Source organism: Passer montanus, unplaced genomic scaffold (genome assembly GCF_014805655.1).
Source record: "Passer montanus isolate IOZ18808 unplaced genomic scaffold, ASM1480565v1 scaffold17, whole genome shotgun sequence".
In the NCBI taxonomy this organism is placed as follows: Eukaryota; Metazoa; Chordata; class Aves; order Passeriformes; family Passeridae; genus Passer; species Passer montanus.
This window is the reverse complement of record NW_024364270.1, coordinates 12,050,559-12,068,979: the sequence shown is the minus strand read 5'-3', so window position 1 is coordinate 12,068,979 and position 18,421 is coordinate 12,050,559. Positions and strand designations below refer to the sequence as shown.

The window sequence follows — 18,421 nt, the reverse complement described above, 5'->3', positions numbered from 1 at the left end:
TGGAAATGCAGGTTTTCCAACTTCTATTGCTGTTTCACCTCATCCAGGTGATGCTGAAGTGCACACCATGGGGGCAGTCAGACCTCTCCACAAGCAGAAGAGGCTCTTCTTCCCTGCAGTCCACTTGCTCTGACAGGCAGAAAAACAAAGTGTTTTAGAGGAGCTGGTGGATAATACCTGCCCAGCTTAGGCTGATGAAATTTCCACATCATGTGATTTATTTGCAGCATCTGCCAAAAGCAAATCTGTCTTTTTTTAGCCTAGGGTCATTGCAATGAACATAGCACAGGGATGCACATTGGCTTCTCTCCTAAAATCTTATTGCTCAGTGTGGAAATATATTAAATAAGCCTGTCTTGTCAGTAGGCAGTGTCAGCACTGCAGCCTATCAGCCTTCTCCACAGGGGTAGTAGTCCAGCAGGCTTAAATTTGTGAAGCAATGAGATTGTTTTCTTAAAACTTTCAGGAGCTTAACATTTAAGGTGTATCTCCAAAAGGTGGTTGAAGTTAGTGGTTTCAGAGTTTTTAGAGTGGACTGATGGACAGGGACATGGATACACATGGAGTGTAATGGCACAGGGCCCATTCCTGTAACAAAATATTCCTCTGCAGACACAGCTGTCCCCTCCAGGAAGGGCCAAGGACAGCATGGCAGACTTTGACCACACAGATGCAGAAAATCCCAGAAACTAAAATATATCAGGGTAAATGCTAGCACAGAGCTGCACCCTCCATACTGAAAGTGGGAGACAAAAGAAGTTACCTGCAGAGCATGTGTCTCTCTCAGAAGCTGTATGAGGACACAGAATCTGCTGGCTGTTGCCAGCACTAGGTCTGGTGTTTAGACTGTGCATCTGACAGCAGGTGTGCCTGAGCTGCTCCTGTTAAACAAACCAGGCAGCTCCTGTGTCTGAGGCCTCCCACTGTATTAAAAAAAGATCCCCAAAGGTGTCAGGGCAAGAAGGACTGTCCATGTTCCCCAAAGGTACCAAATTAGATTCATTGCTGCAGTTTGAGACTTGCACAGCAAACCTTGAAAATCAAACCATCCTCAAATGAACAGTAAGACAGGCTCACATCAGTCTTCCCTGCACGGGTTGTGGTGTGAGAAGTGTAATTACTCTTTTCTGGGAAGGCACAGGGGGACAAGCACAGAACAGCCTTAGCTCCAAGGTTGCTCTGCAGCACTGAAGGTGACTAAGCAGGGATGTGGGAAAGAGGTGTGAGAATGCTCTCTTTGAAGGGGGAGCACCTCACTGGCATTGCATTTCTGCAGCTAAATTTACATCCAGCTCCATCAACCAGGCCTTTGTGGCTATGATGAGCTTATTGCTTCTAGTACATTTCTTGGGTGGAAGCTGAAAGCAGACACTGTGGCAGGCTGACAGTTGGCACACATATTGTGCCATTATTAATATTTTTAGTTACACATTTCCACAAATGAAATTGCTCCCTGGGATCTTTCCATAATGTTTACCAAGAGAATTGACTACCTATAACTTTTCCATCTAGTGAGCAGGAAAGTGCCACAATAAAATATCCCTATTAAGCTTCTCTGAACAAGAACCAGCCAAGGCTGAAAGCAGTTGCCACCTTTGGGTAGTGCCTTCAGGAGAGTTCCTGGGCTCTTGGATGGCTGGGCTGGCTGGAGGGAGGCGCAGGGGGTGGGGTGCAGGCAGGCAGTGGCTGGGGGATGACAGATGTGTACCATGCAGTGGATAGAGCATGGACTACCTCAGCTTGTGCCATCGTTTGAAGTGAAAGCCAAGACCTGTGAGCACAAGCAGATGTGAGGCAATGCTGGGCACACAGCTGGGAATCCCAGGGCCAGGATGTCAGAGATAAGGGCTCACTTTCACCTCAGCCCCAGCACCAGGCAAGTAGTGCCTAACCTCATCTGTTTGTTGTGCTTGAGGTAAATTTTTCGGGAGGCAAAGGGCTGAGGTCCTGGGTGTGCTGGCAGAGCTCCACCACTGCATTTACTGCCTACATTTTCAGAGCCTTTCAGAGTCCAAGCACTAAATAAATCAGATCACTTCCAGTGACGTGGATATTCCACAGGGCCCCAGAATACAAGCCAATTAAGCACGTTTATTTAGTGCCTACATACCAAGAATCACTGCAGACTCCTAATGCAAACCTTAACTTTTCAGCTAAACACTTACTTAGACATCATACACCCTTTTGTAAAGTGGTGCACATTCCTCTTTTTTTTGCTGTCTATCTGGATAAGACAATAAACTTTGCATTCTTTTTATTAATACTAATTTTTTCATTTGTTCCTGTAAAATGCATTGAAAGGGAAAAATCTACCAGCAAAAATCAGATAAATCAGTACTGAATTTATCTAATGCCCCTGAGCCAATTACATGAATCACTAATATGGATGTGTCATTGTTGTAGAGTAATTACAGATATATTTTCATGCATCTAGGTCAGACAATACAGGGTAGAGTTCATCAGTCTCTTTTGGAAAGACACCACACATCACTTCATGCAATGTTACCACCCTGGTTTTCATTTACAACCGAGTAAAAATGTGTTTATGTTTTTAATATTTGTTTATTGCTTTTATTTCTGCTGTATTCCTGTTTGTTGACTTGTTCCCATGCATATATGTTTCTTGAATCTTCCATCCATTTGTTCTCCCTGTTTGTAATTTATTGATGTTGCCATGAACCGTCTCCTGCTGCTGTCCTGGCTGAGGCCAGGCTCTCAGTTGGAGGTTGGAGCATGGCACCTCTGTCCAGGTGCAGGGACCCAGGGAACAGGCACAAGCACAGCAGCTGCAAGACTCTGTGCAAAACCTCTGTGCCTGTTTCTGAAGGTCTGTGAGGAAGAGCCTTTTTGTGGATCACCCGTTCTCTTCAGTGTCACAGGCAATTGTATCCCCCAGGGTCCCATTCCATTGCTCTGGACACTTGCATCTTGACGAAGGTCCAGGCCCTTGCAGCTGCACTCAGTGGAGGTGGGCCTGTGACTCATTGAGAAACCTTTGCTCCTGGCAAGTCTTTCATTGGTTTTCTTGACTTCAGCAGTCTATTTTGACTTCACAGTCTATTTTGTTGCAGTCAGAATCATTCATTAGCATTTTCCTTCCCACTGTGGAGATATATATAAAGATGTCCTTTTATTCCCTTGCACACATAAACATATTAGGGTACTTCTTGCAAAGGGACTTGATGTATTTATATATCAAGGTCATTGTGGTGCAAGTGGTTACTTGAGTGCACCACGTCCATTGCTGCTGCTTTATTTATACACAGGGCTACATTACTGCATCTGCAGAAGGATGAGGAGCTCAGGCTTCTTCTGTCACTAGAACTTGTGAAATAATCAGCAGAGCAAGAGTTGCTCATGACAACCTATAATGAAATCAAAACCCTGTGGGAATTTATTAGAGGCTGTCTATGTAATGATGTGACCAAACTGCAGACAACTGCAGTGGTCTGGCTGAAGAACAGAGTATTTTTACTCCATGACATGTGCAAGGTGCTGTGGGATAGCTAATCCAGTTCTGCTCCCTTGGAGTGGGCTTCCCTTAGGAGTGGAGTGGGCTTCCTCCTACCGCCAACATGCATCGCACTAAGAGGGTCAGGTGAACCCAATCTCCCTGAGGCACAGCAATGACTTTCCTCATTGAGACACTGCAGACTACAGCTCCTATTTGGCTGTGTAGAGAGACCACCACCATGCCAAAAAAAAAAAAATCTCTGTGCAACTTTTAAATCACTCCTCAATTGATGTTCCTTCATGCAAAGGTTGCTTTTATAGCACATGGGATCCAATAGCATCATTCCACATGTCACAGAAGGATCATTACCCCAAGGACTAGTTATTTTGTTTCTTAGAAGTTCAATTTGCCTCCTGGTTTGTGACATGAGTTATTGCTAGATACTTAATTTTAAATGGAAGCTGAGATAAAGATTCAGTTCCTGGGATTGTATTTAAGAATAATTCCAAATATCATAAATGTTTTTGTGAGCTAGCAACCCGGGGAATGAAAACATCTTTCTGATAGAATATAATATGGATGTAAAGCACAGAAATGCTGTGTTGCTTCAATGTATTACTTCTAACTTGTTTTACAAAATATAATATTTTAATTAGTGCATACATTTCAGAGCTGCTGGTATAAAGATCAGGGGCTCCCACACTGTGCTATCCTACGTGGGGCTATCATACTGCATAAGTCACATTGTCTGCCTAATGTTGTGATGCCAGGTTTTGATGTTTTGTTAGAAGGCCTTGTACACAGAGATGGAGACTTGAGATGGAAAGACAGAAGCCTGGTCAACCTGGGTGCTTACTGTTGAGGCTTGCTGCCTGCAGAGTGGCTGGGGACCACTGCCCAACAGAGTCCTGGCTGGACAGTGGCACCAGGGAGACAATGGGCTCGTAAAACCACATCATAAGATGCACACACATGTTGACAAAGTGTTCTTTTCCATTTTTCCTACACCCTTCCTCTACACTGCTAAAACTGAACAATATTTTGGTTGAGGAGACCCCTGATTGCTGTAGCTGGGAGTTGTCAGAAGAACCAGAGGTGTGAAAACCATGGTTCGTTAGTAGAGAGGATGCTGAAACCCTGTGCCCATCCTATTGGTGGGACAATTGCATGGAAAAGCCCAAGAAGAGGTAAAAGCAGGAAATCTGGCACTGCCTATGTGTGTGTGTGTGTGGCTGGGCTGCTGGAAAGCACAGGGGTGCAAAGCCATGATATTTGTGTAAGACCAGTGTGGCCCCAGTGATGTGCAGACTCCTGAGACCAGCTGGGATAAATTAGTGATGTTAATGACTAAACGGGAAAATCTTGCTGGGAAACACATCCTTGTGTGGCCCCAGTGATGTGCAGACTCCTGAGACCAGCTGGGATAAATTATGTTAATGACTGAACAGGAAAGTCTTGCTGGAAAACACATCCTTATCCTTATTATGCAGTGTCTGAGGGCTTGTAGAATCCCATCTGAATCTGCTGTGTCAGAGCAGAAGATTGCTATTTGTATGATGTCCCACATATTATAATGACCAGTTAGTATTTGGTTACAGCGGGGCTGCTGGGGTCTGGGATGGAGGCATGGGGATGTTTACTGTCCTGGCAGCACTGAGACCAGGCTCACTCTGTTACAGAGCTGCAGGGCACAGCCAGACAGGACAGCCAGCAGGGAGCAACTGAGAGCCCACAGCCCCTGGGAATTAGATAGAGTTCATGTTTAGCATCACTGTTTTCATGTAGCCATAAAGGGTCTGGGATGGAGGCATGGGGATGTTTACTGTCCTGGCAGCACTGAGACCAGGCTCACTCTGTTACAGGGCTGCAGGGCACAGCCAGAGCAGCACAGGACAGCCAGCAGGGAGCAACTGAGAGCCCACAGCCCCTGGGAATTAGATAGAGTTCATGTTTAGCATCACTGTTTTCATGTAGCCATAAAAAGAAATGTTTGTAGCATTTTAGGGTCTGAGCAGGAATACTGGCTCCCTTGAATTCAGCAGCATAACTCCCTCTGAATTCCACACAGAGAAGATTTAACTCTGTCAGTGCAGAGGCACTCAGGGTTATTGATTTCCTTGCTATGATTGTCTTTACTAGAACCACAAACATCAGTCACATGCATTAAACAGGGATAGATAAACAAGGAAAACTGAAAACATGAGAGGAAGGTCTGCAGCTCCATCTAGCATAAATTGTTCCCATTTATATGGTTTCTCCCCTGCTCTCATCTGAATTAGGACAAAGAAAGAATTCTCTGAGATGCAATTTATGTAATATCAAGAAACCCAAAATGCTAGTTTTTACTGAAAGTTCTTCAACCAGCATTTTCTGTCATGTCCACTAAAAGGAAATCAATGTCATCAGTTTGGATTTTTCCCAAGGATTTTCCCCTTCTGTACCTGAAAGCATCTTGTGTTCACAAAACCACTAGCAAGTAAATGTGATCAGAATGGCACTGATCTAAATTTGGGTAAATAACAAGCCTTGGGTTGAGGTGCAAGGCTTGTTGTAGTTGGGGTTCACTGGGATTTCTATTGATATCTGGTTTATATTTTTATTTTAGGAAAGAAGAAAAAACTCTGTATAGCTGTGAAAGAGAGGGGGGAAAGTGAAGTGTGTTGCTGTTTATTAATACCCCTCATCGGACTCAACACTTCTGCACAAGGAGCATGCTCACCAGCCTTGTCTTCTGACCACCCCTCCCAGTTAACCTTCTCCTTTAGCTGTGTCTTTCTGGCAGAAGATGCTCAGGCACCTTTGGGAGGGAGTGTTTGCAGCAGGGCAGTGCAGAACTGCAGCCATGATGCGTTTGCCAGCATGCAATGCCCAGCTGCAGCACGGCCGAGCCCCGCTGTCACCAGCATGCTGGTGGCACCACCCACGCAAAAGCATGCTGCCACCATCCAACTCCAAAACAAGGGCCAAATCTCCTTCCAGGCTGACACAAAGCTTCCTCTGGCTGGATTCAGGCAGCCCTGGAGAAAAGCCAGGTCCCAACGAGGAGCAGTGCCAGCAGCAGTGGGGCTGATGGAGGCAGCAGCTGGTAGGCAAAGCCTGCGAGCAGGCCAGCTGGCAGCACTGTGGTCATTATTTCCAGGATCTGTGGATCCTGGTCAAATAAAAGGGAAGCCTTCATCAGCTAAAGCATATCAGCGGCTTTCTGTGGAAGGCGTGGATTTAGGGGCTGTGATCCCTGATAGCAGCAGCAGCAAGTTGATGCCCTGCCTCTCACTGGGCAGGAAACAATGGTCACCTCCTTGCTGCCGGCAAGAGGCTGGCCAGCAGTTTGGGTGGCATGGATGGTTTCAGTGGGGCAGCACTGTAGTTTAAGGAGGATTTAACTCAGTGCTGGGAGTAGTGCATGGAGCCATTCGGCTGCATTACACCCTCAAACACTCAAGTGATTTGATCAAATGTTGTTTATAATTATCATAGTTCATCAAGATGTCGATGACTGTTCAGTGAAAAACTACTTAACTATTCAGAAAGTGTCACTGTAAGTTGAATGTTCCAATAGCTAATATGTGTTTTAGATATGTTGTTTAATGTCAGTGGTAGTCATATAAAGTGTATGCTGTTTCTGATTCCTCATTGTAGGCAGCTAGAGTAAAAACTTTAAAATAAGCCTTTTCAAGAAAATTGGCTATTTTTATCTAGTGCTTTCAATATTCAGCTTGAGCCAATATTTACCTATTCAATCAGACTGAAGTTAAAATAAATAATGGATGATAAGTATTTGTTTAAACTTTGGAAGCCCCCCTCTTTCCGCTCTTTCTTATCTCGGTTTGCTTGATTATCAGCTTGCTGTCACTAATTGCCACACCTAATCACTTTTCCACTAGGAAGCAGCCTGGGACTGATAGGAACCAAATATTTGGAAATGTGAGCTATATTTGTTAAAAAATAGCTCTTATTTCTCCATTCTGGGAGAGGGAATGTTAATGAAGAGTCCCCTACTTGCGCATCACCCGGCAAGATTCTGGTCCCTGTGCTGGGCCACACCACATTGCAGGGGTACCCACCTCTGATTTGAGTTAATGGCAAAATGTCACTTGACACCCATAAGGTCCTTACTTCTTGTGGAGAGCAATGTAAGGGATCATGGGGTGGTCACCCTGTGGGCACTGATTTGAAGGTGGATTTTTTGCTCCCACCCCTTGTAGAAGGGGAAGAGCATCATGAGAGCCTGGTGCACACTCCCAGAGAATGCTGTCATTGCCATTTCACCCACAGCCCGCCCTGGGGCTGGCTGACCCCCTCCTTTCTGCTTCACCCGCTGTGTTTCTCTGCCCAGGTGATCTTCCGAGCCCTGTCCCCTCCTTACGGCGCGGAGGACCCGTACAGCGCGGCGGCCCAGGCGCAGCTGAAGATCACCAACCTGCGGGTGCGGCTGCTGCAGCGGCAGGGCTGCCCCTGCCTGCCGGCCAGCCCGGCCCCACAGCCCCCGCCAGCCCTGCACTACGCCATCTACGACTTCATCGTGAAGGGCAGCTGCTTCTGCAATGGCCACGCTGACCACTGCGTCCCCGTCGCTGGATTCAGGCCCAGCAAGGCCGCTGGGGTTTTCCATGTGGTACGTACGCGCACCCAACAATGTCTGAGCTGCAGGAAAGCAGAATTTTCAAAATAGTAAGGGACTGTATACAGTGTGGTGTAGGTCCATATCAGTATGCAATATTTGACATAGAATGCCCTGGACTCCAAGCACAGTGAGCAGAAGTGGTCTTTACAAAGGGGGTGGTCTCCATGTGGGGCTGAAGTGCTGAATTTCCTTTGTGTAGGACTCTCATCCTTCAAAAGTGCTCCACAGTAATTTATTTATTTCAGGTAAATATTTAAAAATAATTAAATTGCTCACACCCATCTTTCCCCAAATGCTAACTTGCAATAACACAATATCTAAAGGATAAAAAATGCAGGGCGTTTTGGTAACAAAGAAGGAGGAGAGCTTCTCTGAAGATACGAGGCATCATGTAACTACTGTTGCTTCTGGAGGATTCACAGTAATTTATTTATTTCAGGTAAATATTTTAAAATAATTAAATTGCTGGCACCCACTTTTCCCCAAATGCTAACTTGCAATAACACAATATCTAAAGGATAAAAAATGCAGGGTGTTTTGGTAACAAAGGAGGAGAGCTTGTCTGAAGATACGAGGCATCATGTAACTACCATTGCTTCTGGAGGATCCAAGGATATTGGGTTGAATGAAGGGGTAGAGATGGCTTTTGACTCTCCCTCACAGGCTTTCTATTGCACTTTGCAATACCTTTCTCTGGATAAAAGCTCTGTGCTCTGGTTTCAAGGGGATTCCCATCACAAGAGCTCTGAGCTCAAATTCCTAAGGAACCACCATGACCTAAACTCCAGGGAAACAAGAGCCACTAACCCATAGGGCAGGTGATGGGCACAACAGTGACCAACACGTTGGATACCTGTGGCATGGCATGCCTGCACCCAGCCAGTCCAGGGACACTCGCTGCCACCAGCTCATCTTATCCTTTATGACCATCCAGGCTGGCTCTGAAAACTCTGTCTTTGCTGGAGGAGGAGCAGTGGGGAAAGACAGAGCAGCCAAACATACTGTGCTGAATAATGTTAGACAGAGAAAGATAGATAATTAAAAAAAAAAAAAAAAGAGGGCAGTTAGTCTAGGTAAAGAGTCCAGCTCTTTGGGGAGCTCTCATTTCACTTAAATTACAGTCTCAGACATGGAGCAGACAGCACGTTTCCCTTCTACTAGAGCTAGCCTTGCAACATCTTGAAAATATACCATTTTGAAAGCATGCAGCTCTGTGATTGATAAGACTGTTTCAAGTAGCACTGCTCTGCTTTCCGCAGATGTCCCCTGAGTGAAAGTCCTTGAAAGAAGCTGTTTGCTCAGGATTTTTTTGTGGGATACAATTGCATGGGAGCGTGCCCTGGAGCACCACTGAGAGTTGTAGCAGAGCCTGCAGCCAAACAGGGCTCCAGTACAGCTACAGGCTATGGCAACCACAGTGTGCAGGTAACAGGCAGGGCTGGGCCAAGGAAGCAAGTGCCAAAATCACACTGAAAACAGAGCAAGAAATAGCAACAAACCCCTGTGCTGGCCCCGAGGGGGAAATTCAACTCTGGTTATAAATGTTTATGTGGCAGGAGTCCCAAAGGTGACGTTTGTGTAGCGAGGCTGACTCATTTTGCTGTGTCATACTGTGTTTTACTTGCACCTCATCCTGCATGTCCCGTGAGGGGTGTGCCAGTGCAGGGGTGACATAGCCCCATGGTCTGCAGGGAGAGTCAAGGTGTGGTAAGAGCTTTCCTCTCCCAATACCACCTTTTCCATCATAGAGCTGGGGCAGTTTTGGCTGAGCCTAGTCCGTGCCAGGCTTCTGTGGCATGAGGCTACTGCTGTTTGGGGACTGCAGTGGCACCCACCTTGTGCAACCCAGCCTGGGGCTTGCCAGTGCATTGCACCAAGATTGGAGGAGAGAATTATTTCCAAGGTGATAGGAAGAATTCATCACACACGTGAATGAACAGAAGAGGGATGAAAGATTGCGATGTCTGTGGCTGTTTAGGTGGTAGAAGTCAAAAAACTTCTGAAAAGAGAGTAGGATTTCAAAGACGGGGCATTTTTATACATTTCAGCTGCAAAACTCACAGAAAATATAATTCTGAAGAATTATGACCAGTCAAGAGGTAGATGGAGACATCAGTATAGTCTTCATGAACCTCTACCTACCAAGGGTTTTATCAGAACCATCAGTGTAAAACTGAGGACAACAAAAGCAGGGAAGCACAGTATCATGTCACAATATGATTATAACATCTGGTTCTATTTTTATTCTTGTTTAGACAAGAGCACTCCTGAAGAGTATGCTCTAAGTTAGAGAGCTAACATCAAAATTTAAGCAAGTTTAAGATAATTTAATTAAAAAACCAAACTTTTCCAAAAAATCTGTGTGCAAGTTTTCTTAATCCCCAACTTGTTCTCAGCCTACAGGCAAAATCCTAACCACGGCCTCAGTTGCAGTCCCTGCTCAGTCAGCAAAAGACACAGATGTGAAATACTTATTTTTCTCCTGGGCTGCTCTGGGTGTTGAGCTGGGGTATCCCAGCAGCACTGGGCACAGCTGCCAGGTCTCAGTCAGATCTCACAAAGTGACCAGAAGCATTTCAGCCACCTCACCCAGAGACCATCTGAAAAAAGAGCGTGGGTATGTAAGAATGCTGGGGGCTGCTGCTCTGGCAGGTTTGATACAGGATCCTGACCCAAGGGGCCAGGAAGGTCAGCCTGGGACATGGGCCCAACTTGCTGCCACAGGATTCCTCCCATTGGATGTATTTTTTTCTTGAGATCTTGGCAACTTTGTTGAGAAGGTGACGGTTTTGAAGGTAAATATTGTGAGTGGCTGAAGTGAGGCTACAAATCCACTTGGCCATGAGAAAATACTTACCTGGGACACCCTCAAGGTGTGGGCTTGGGGTGCAAACAGGGTGGCTTCATGGACGAAGAGGGGCTCCTTCCCTGGCAGAAGCAGCTCTAGCTTCATTTTCCGGGCTGGGGAAACCTCCATCTGCAATCTGAGTCAAGTCAAAGCAAAGTTCAACTTGACAGAGTCTGATAAGAGATGTGTTTCTGTGCTCTCATCACTGTCTAGCTGCAAAACTGTCCATGATGCTCCTCTCCTCCTGGCAATTCCCTCACCTACCCTTTCTCCTAAAAGAGAATGGAATTTGTGTAGGAAAACTCTGGTTTTGCTTGAGTGTCAGAAATGCCATGTCAGCCTTCAGGTGAATTCTGAATATACAGGTGGAACTTCTGCTCTAGCAGAAGGTATATTTCCATGAGCTCCCCCGAGAAGACCTGGCTGCCTGGGATGGCAAGGGCTGTTCCTCATGGGTAGTATGATCCTGTCCATCCCTTGTTGGACACTTGTGTGCAACAGACAACTGTCAGGTTGATACAGATACACTTTCTCTTTTTCCTACCTCCCCCAAATTTATTCCAACGGTCACTACTCAAATCTCATCAGCAAAAGCCCAAGGCATACCCAGGAAAAGATAAGCATGTACAGACAGATCTCCTACCATACCATGCTAAGCAGCTGATCACTTCTTGAGCTGCATTACATGGCAAACCACAAATATGAGCAAACAAATGAATTGCCATAAATAGCAGATCCCTCCTGATCTTCAGTGGACATGAGAAAAATGTTTTTTTCTCTGATCTGTGGCACAGGAGCTTCTCACCCTTTGTCAGTACCTCTGCACATGGAGCCATTGCCCTGTGTGCTTGCATGCACTACATGCCTCTTACAGGCCCCTGTGGCCTCCTTGCAGCAAGTGGCATGCAAGAGGAGAGGCAAGTGTTGTGCAAGCATGGAGATAAGTAGGACCTTGCAATTTAGGGCTTCAAAGTGGAGAAAGCAAACCCAGAGATACCTCACCTGGGCTCTGCAGCTCTGTCTCAAGGTGAGAGCTGGAGTTCATCCATCTCAGAGACTCCTTGGCCCTCCCTGAATGTGCACTCCTGCAGCTTAGCCAGCTGATCTCTCCAAGCTTCTTCCACAGTTATGAAGGTTGGGATCCTGGGTGGACAAGATACTCTGCTAAGGCACTTCTGTGTAGTCAGGCAGGGTGAATATTCCCCCCCACTTCCCATGTGGCCAACTCAGTGTCTGTTTTAAATTGTTATCATGCTACTGACATCAAAAGATGTTCAAGGTCTTCCAGAGCAACGCTGACAGAAGCCTATTGTACAAGGAATTAAAAAAACCCCTACTGCACAGCCCCCACACCCTGGACAAGAAGCTTTGTATTCTTTCACAAGAACAAGATAGGATATGAGAATTTTCTCATGCATAAATTTGGTTGTCTGGTGCTTTGGGAAAAGAATACCTCTCCATGTGCTGACAGCCATCAGTAGGAATTGGTTCTAAAACTGGCACAGCAGTTGAAGCACAACACAGTTTAAAAGCTATGGTTAGAGACTCAGTGTGAATGCTGCCATTTTCCTTTGGGCTAGAATCATGCCCATTTTCCATGAAAGCTAAAAAAAAAAAGAGAGAGGAAGAAAAAAATTACAGTTTTAGCAGTTCCAAAAAGGAAATTCTATTAAAAGCCATTGCCCCTCCCAGCTATTTAGACTGTTTACGCTATCAGGTCTTTGGGACATTGATTTTCTTTTAGTATACATTTGTGTTGGACTCCATATAGTGGGTGAATTCTTACAATATAAATCAATTCATAACAGGTGACTGAAAGCATTTTTCCCTCAGTGCAGCAGTCTTTGTCACTGCCTAACATTTTGGAACATGATAAATATGGGGAAAAGGATTTTATAGGATTCAACTAAAGAAAAAGCCCTACGTATTTGCAATCTGAAAGGAAGCGCTGGAAGGTTATAATTTGGCAACAAAAGACTCTGGAAGGAAGCATGCCCTAGCAACTGTCTTTGTATAGAGAAATCAGTCGCTCGTTTATCTTACAGAAGGCAACTTTTGTAACACTGTTTGCATTGTGCCCTCTAATGACTGACGTTGCGACGGGGCTGTCAAGCTAAGAAGGGGAACAGTGTGAAAGTGAACTGGGATATAAAGACCCCATGACAAAATGAAAAATGTTATAGGAAGGCCTTGCTGCTTAAATGAGTCAGGAGCCGTGTGAATGCTTAAAGGAGTGAGACATAGTGGCAATTGTGTTTGTGTACTTAGTGATGCTCCATAATGACCCTGGTGGGTACGCCTTACAGCTAGCTGTAAGTTGAGGTGAATGAAAAGGGAAGAAAATATGTGCTTTTCCCCCCTGTCAATGCACAGGGACGAGATTCTGCCTTCAGAAAGCTGCTGAGATGCTGGAGAAATGCTGAAGGCCAGGTATGTATTTTCCCATCTACCTTGTGTCCCAGCAGAGCTGCTGGGCTGGTTTCTCAGCCCCGTCTCCCAGCTGCTCTGTGGCATGACAGGGTATTTGCATGGCAGACCAGTCTTGCAAGTGGCCCTCCTACAGCTCCTACAGACATTAATTTTGCCCAGTGTAGACAGTCTGTTGGCTCTTTTCACCTGCTGCCACTTCTCCTTGTGTTACCCCTTCTTGACCTTTCTCGTATTTCTAGCTCTCATAGTATTTCTTTATAACTAAAAAAAATACATGTCTACCTATGGGCTGCAAGAAAGGGCTTGCTAGTATCCACCTTTTTTGTTGTTTCCAATGCATAAAAATGTTTGCTGTCATGCTGGAATTATGTAAAAGAAAGAAGATATTTTCTTCAGTGGGATAAAGCTAGGTTGGAGAGATATTTTAATGCAGAGCTGTTTTGGCTGGTAGTAATTGTAATGCTGTTTTAAGAGAACAAATACATCAGCTTAAGGCAAGGTTTTTGAATCACTTAGGTCTGACTTTTCATTAAACTTCTGTGAAAAAGGAATATGGAAAAGAAGGCACTAACTAAGTGGTTGCTCTGAGAAGCAAGCTATTAAGGACTCTGTTTCCCTCTGCTCCCTTGCTTTGACTGTCCCTTTAGTTCTTTAGCTTCTTCCTGAGTCGGTCTGCACCCCACACTCTGCCTGGCTGAGAGGGCTTGAGGCCACCATGAAAGCTGAGGGGATCTTGGAGAGGCAAAGTTTGCTCAGCCCATTTAAGTAGCAGGGCTGTAAAGGCACGGCAGTGTCAGAATTGGGAAATCTGATGCCTTTTCCAAAGCTCACTCCCAAAGACTGAGATCTGGGTAGCTGCTTCTGATACAGAAGCAGGGTCAGCCAGGCCATTGCATCCCATGCCTCTGCAGGTGTTCACCCAAACATGAACCCCACTGAGATTACGAGTGCCCAGCCCTGCAGCAAGCAGAGCACACGGGAGTGCAAAGTGTGCATTGCAGGCTGGGCTGCTGAGCAGCCATGCCAGACCCTGCCCAGGTCAGCAGAGGGCATGTGGGATCCACAGGGGGGTCTGAGCTTGGGAGGGAGCAGCTGATGGAGGCAGGTGATGATAAACCCTGGGGAAAGGAAACTGCATTCTTGTCCTATGATAAGAATGGGGAACATGCTCCTCCTGGCCCAGCCTGACAGCACCCACTGAGTCAGGGGGGAGCCCAAGCCCACAGGCCTCTGTGCTGGTCCTATGCTTGCCTTTGTGCAGATGGCAGAATTGTGCCGTTCTGTTATTTTTTAAGCTTTTCAGCCAGACCATTTGTTTCCTTTTGCCCAGGTGCATGGCACCTTTATGATCAATACCAGGAGTGCCATGCCATGCTCTGCCTCTGAGTCTATCTAGATAAACACCAGCTGCTTGATTTGCATCATCTCCAACTTGGCTCTTTTGCAGCTGTCCTTGCCACAGCATGAGAGACCACAAGCCTTCCATTGCTGCAACAGTTTTTTAATTATATACAACCTCTTTCCTTAGAGTTCACATACAGATTAATATTAATATGTTGGTGCAGAGCTATTCAGTGGTTTAGTTATTAGCTCTGCATGCCAAATTAATGGTGGGACAGCAAACTCTTTGCATACCCATCCTATTTTGTTTTATTTTCACCCACCTTCCTTTATTTCAGCAATGTTCTATTATACAGTACTTGGGCTTTCAGAAAATCCAAGCTCTTACTCTTTAGAACCATGAGTGCTCCTTGGTGGGACATTTTGCCGTGCTCTCTGCTGGTGTCTTGGGATGCTTAATCCTTTGAGGGTTTCTGAGGTGCTGCTGAGTTTTGGATGAGTTTTTAGATTATTAATTCTGAGCAGCCTCTGGATGATTGATTGGATCCTCACTGATTCTTTGTGTCTCTTTGGCAGGGAGCAGATTGAATTTGGAGGGTGAGACTACAGGCTGTGGGGGCAGAAAGGGAAAGCACACATCCCCACAGTAATCCCAAGTGTTCCCATGTCTGAGACAATTTCTGGTTGCAATTCTTCTCCCATGTCCTTCTCACTTTGGCATCATGATTGCAAAAGCACCAAAGGACCCCCTGATTTTGGCCATGGCACCCTCTGACTCCTTACAGTCACCTTTGCTTCTTGATCATGTATGTCCTGTGTCTGGTGGGTCCCTCTACCCTTACAGCTGGGACAGTCCTGTGAGGAAGGATTTCTGGAGGATGTCTCTGGCCACAGATGTGGTTCAGCCTAGTACAACATGTCTAGCTCTAACCACTCAGTAGCCAAAGGGCTTACAAAAACTCCTACCAAAAGTGGCATCAAAGAGTTAGGACACCATCAAAGCCACCAGAAGATGACCAGTATAAGTTTAGTCATCTTCTGTTTCCATGCAGATGTGTATGTTTTTAAATGTGTGTGAAGAGAGTCTGTAACATTGGTTTGGGTGTGCACCTTGCCTAAAAAATATGAGACAGAAATTTATCAGTGGGTGGTGATTTAGGAAGGGGAGGTATCTGAGAGTTTGAAGAACATTTTGTTGGTGGTAGCAAAAATGAAATTAGGAAAACACAAGACACACTTTGAGAACTAAATATTCCCTCCACAAATTTCTTGTTTCTTTTTATATTTACTTCTCATTCTTTTCAAACATTAGCACACATTTAAGCTTACATTGATACAGTAAGCCAGGCAGACCAAGTAGTATCTGCAGTGAGACCAACTAATACCTGTGATGAGGCCAGATAGCACAGAAAACAACGTTAGCTTAGTATTTTCACTTTAGCTTATATGCTTGTGCATTCTGACTCAATCAGTACCTATCCACTGCTTACAAAGCCCAGTTGGTGTTCTGTATTTTTTGATGATCTGACATTTTAATGGGATGGGAATGAATTCAAGAAGTTTTTGAAAGATCTTGCTATTTTCATTTCTGCTTAAAAATCTTGGAAGGACTTTCCAGGTCAGTTTTGAAATTTTGTCTGTACTGGTTACATTTGAGTCCTGTGAGACAGCAACTGAAATCTATTCATTACAAATGAATGAATCAGAAAGTCACCATAAGCCAGGAGTGTGTGTGGTGTGTGTGTGTGTGCACCTATGTAATAAGCAGGAGCTGTTTACAACATGTTCAAGGTCCTCTTCTGTTTTGTTTACTGTTCAAGCTTTTCACGGGAACCTTTTTGTGTGGCAGTCTCGACAGCAAGTCATGCAGTTAGGAACAGCACACTTGTAAAACCACAAGTTAAAAACTCTGTGGAAGGCAGCATTTTCCAGTAGCAGTTAAAGCCATGCCCCAGCTCCAGACTGGATCACCAGGCACCCCAACCACCCTCTGCTCCTCTCTATGCCAAAACTGCCGGCAGCTGGTGCAGCTCTGTTGGTTTTATGGCCAGCCCGTGGCATGAGCACAGGGCCACGCTGGCAGCGCAGACTGCTCGATCACGAGCAGCAGGAGAAGCCAAACTCTGCATTTAAAAGCCAAATGTGGAGCAGAGTAAAGCTGCTAACACAGGCTCATATCAAAATAGCGACAGTAGGTAGCTATCTGCCATGCTCCATGGAAAAAGGCAGGGTCTTCAGTGTTGCCAGCAGAGCCATGCTGCTGCAGAGCTTGGTCTTGTTGCGCCCAGGCACTGCCGGCCGCTCGTGCCCTCTGGCTACATCCTGTTTTCTTTGCACTTGCCAACAGGGTGAGTAATGCCAGCTGACTGACAGGGCAGCTGGCACCAAGTGTGCTGTGCTGGCTTTTCATCTCTAATTACCCCCTTACAGTGGGCTGTCTAGCTATTAAACTATCTGTCATGAACATGTCTGAGTATAGTCAGTCACCGGCCTTGTGCTATCCTTGATTCTTCCTTTGTGGGGCAAAAATTCTGCCTAGGATGAGTACATATTTATATTTCAGGGGGTTGATTTTCTTTTTTCTCATATTTATTTGTGCTGAAGATAGCTGGGTATGCAGAGCTGGGTGCTGAGATTGTAGGTGCTATTCCTGCAGTACTGCAAAGGTGTATTCATGCTTATGAGTGAGAAAAAGAGAAAGGATTTACAGTGTTTCCCAAGAATTCTTTGAATCCTGGCATTTTTTTAATCTCTCCTGGAAATTCATGCTGCATCTGCAAGTGGCTAAAGATGCTTCTAGATCTCCAAAAAAAAGAGTAAGATTATACAATACCATGGCATGCAGATCTACACATACTAACCTAACTGAAAGTGTAACTACAGACTATTTGCCCTTGGCTGAACTGGACACCATGCTATATCCCTCCTTCTAGTCCATGCAATAGCATGTAGCTGGCAAGCTATTTCCTGTGTGTGGGCATTGCCTGAGCCCCAGAGACTCTGGCCTTTGCTGTGGGTGATCCTTGCTCTCTTTCCCCTAGGTCCATGGGAAATGCATGTGCAAGCACAACACTGCAGGGTCCCACTGCCAGCACTGCGCCCCGCTCTACAACGACCAGCCTTGGCAGGCTGCCGACGGCAAAACTGGAGCCCCCAGGGAGTGTCAGTGTAAGTAGCCAGCTAGGAACAGTGTCTCCAGATCCTCTGCCAGAGTGAAATGCTTCCTCCATGAGGGCCTTTCTCCCGTGTGTCCGAGAGACAGCACATCCTGAGGCGGTGGGGAGGTGCTTTCCAAGCAGCTCAGTGAGTGAAGAGGCACTGCCACCCTCCTGCCCAGCACCTACCACGTGTTTGTGTGGCAAGGACAGCCCTGTTTGCACAGCCCCTCGCTTGGCAATCCTCATGAGACCATGATGTCTGTTGGTTTGGCCTTGCTCTGGGACCCAAGGGCAGCTCCTGGGGACAAGGTGTGCTGCTGTGGGCAGTCTGCAACCTACCAAGGTACCTTGGAGGTGACAAGGGGCCAGATTTGTCCTCTCCATGGACACCTTTGCAGGAGGTATGACTTTCTCCTGCTGAATGTGGGCTCTGCTCACCCCTGAGGGCAGGAGGAGCCATGGGCTCTGGAGGTTTGAAGATCAGTTCTGCAGTGCCAGAGAGGATGCTTAGGGTAAGTGCTAGAGGCAGGGGAATGCAGAGGTCATGGGGCCATCTGCTTCAGTAA

General features: G+C 46.0%; 1 protein-coding gene across 2 annotated transcripts in view; it reads left to right on the top strand.

Moving 5' to 3' along the window:
• The window catches only part of NTN4 (netrin 4), a 48,368-nt gene that overhangs the window by 13,166 nt on the left and 16,781 nt on the right, over positions 1-18,421 (top strand). For both annotated transcript variants that reach the window (XM_039703884.1, XM_039703885.1), the window contains exons 3-4: positions 7,791-8,069; positions 17,739-17,865. In XM_039703884.1, coding sequence (XP_039559818.1) covers positions 7,791-8,069; positions 17,739-17,865 — 406 coding nt within the window. The remainder of the gene's footprint in view (positions 1-7,790; positions 8,070-17,738; positions 17,866-18,421) is intronic.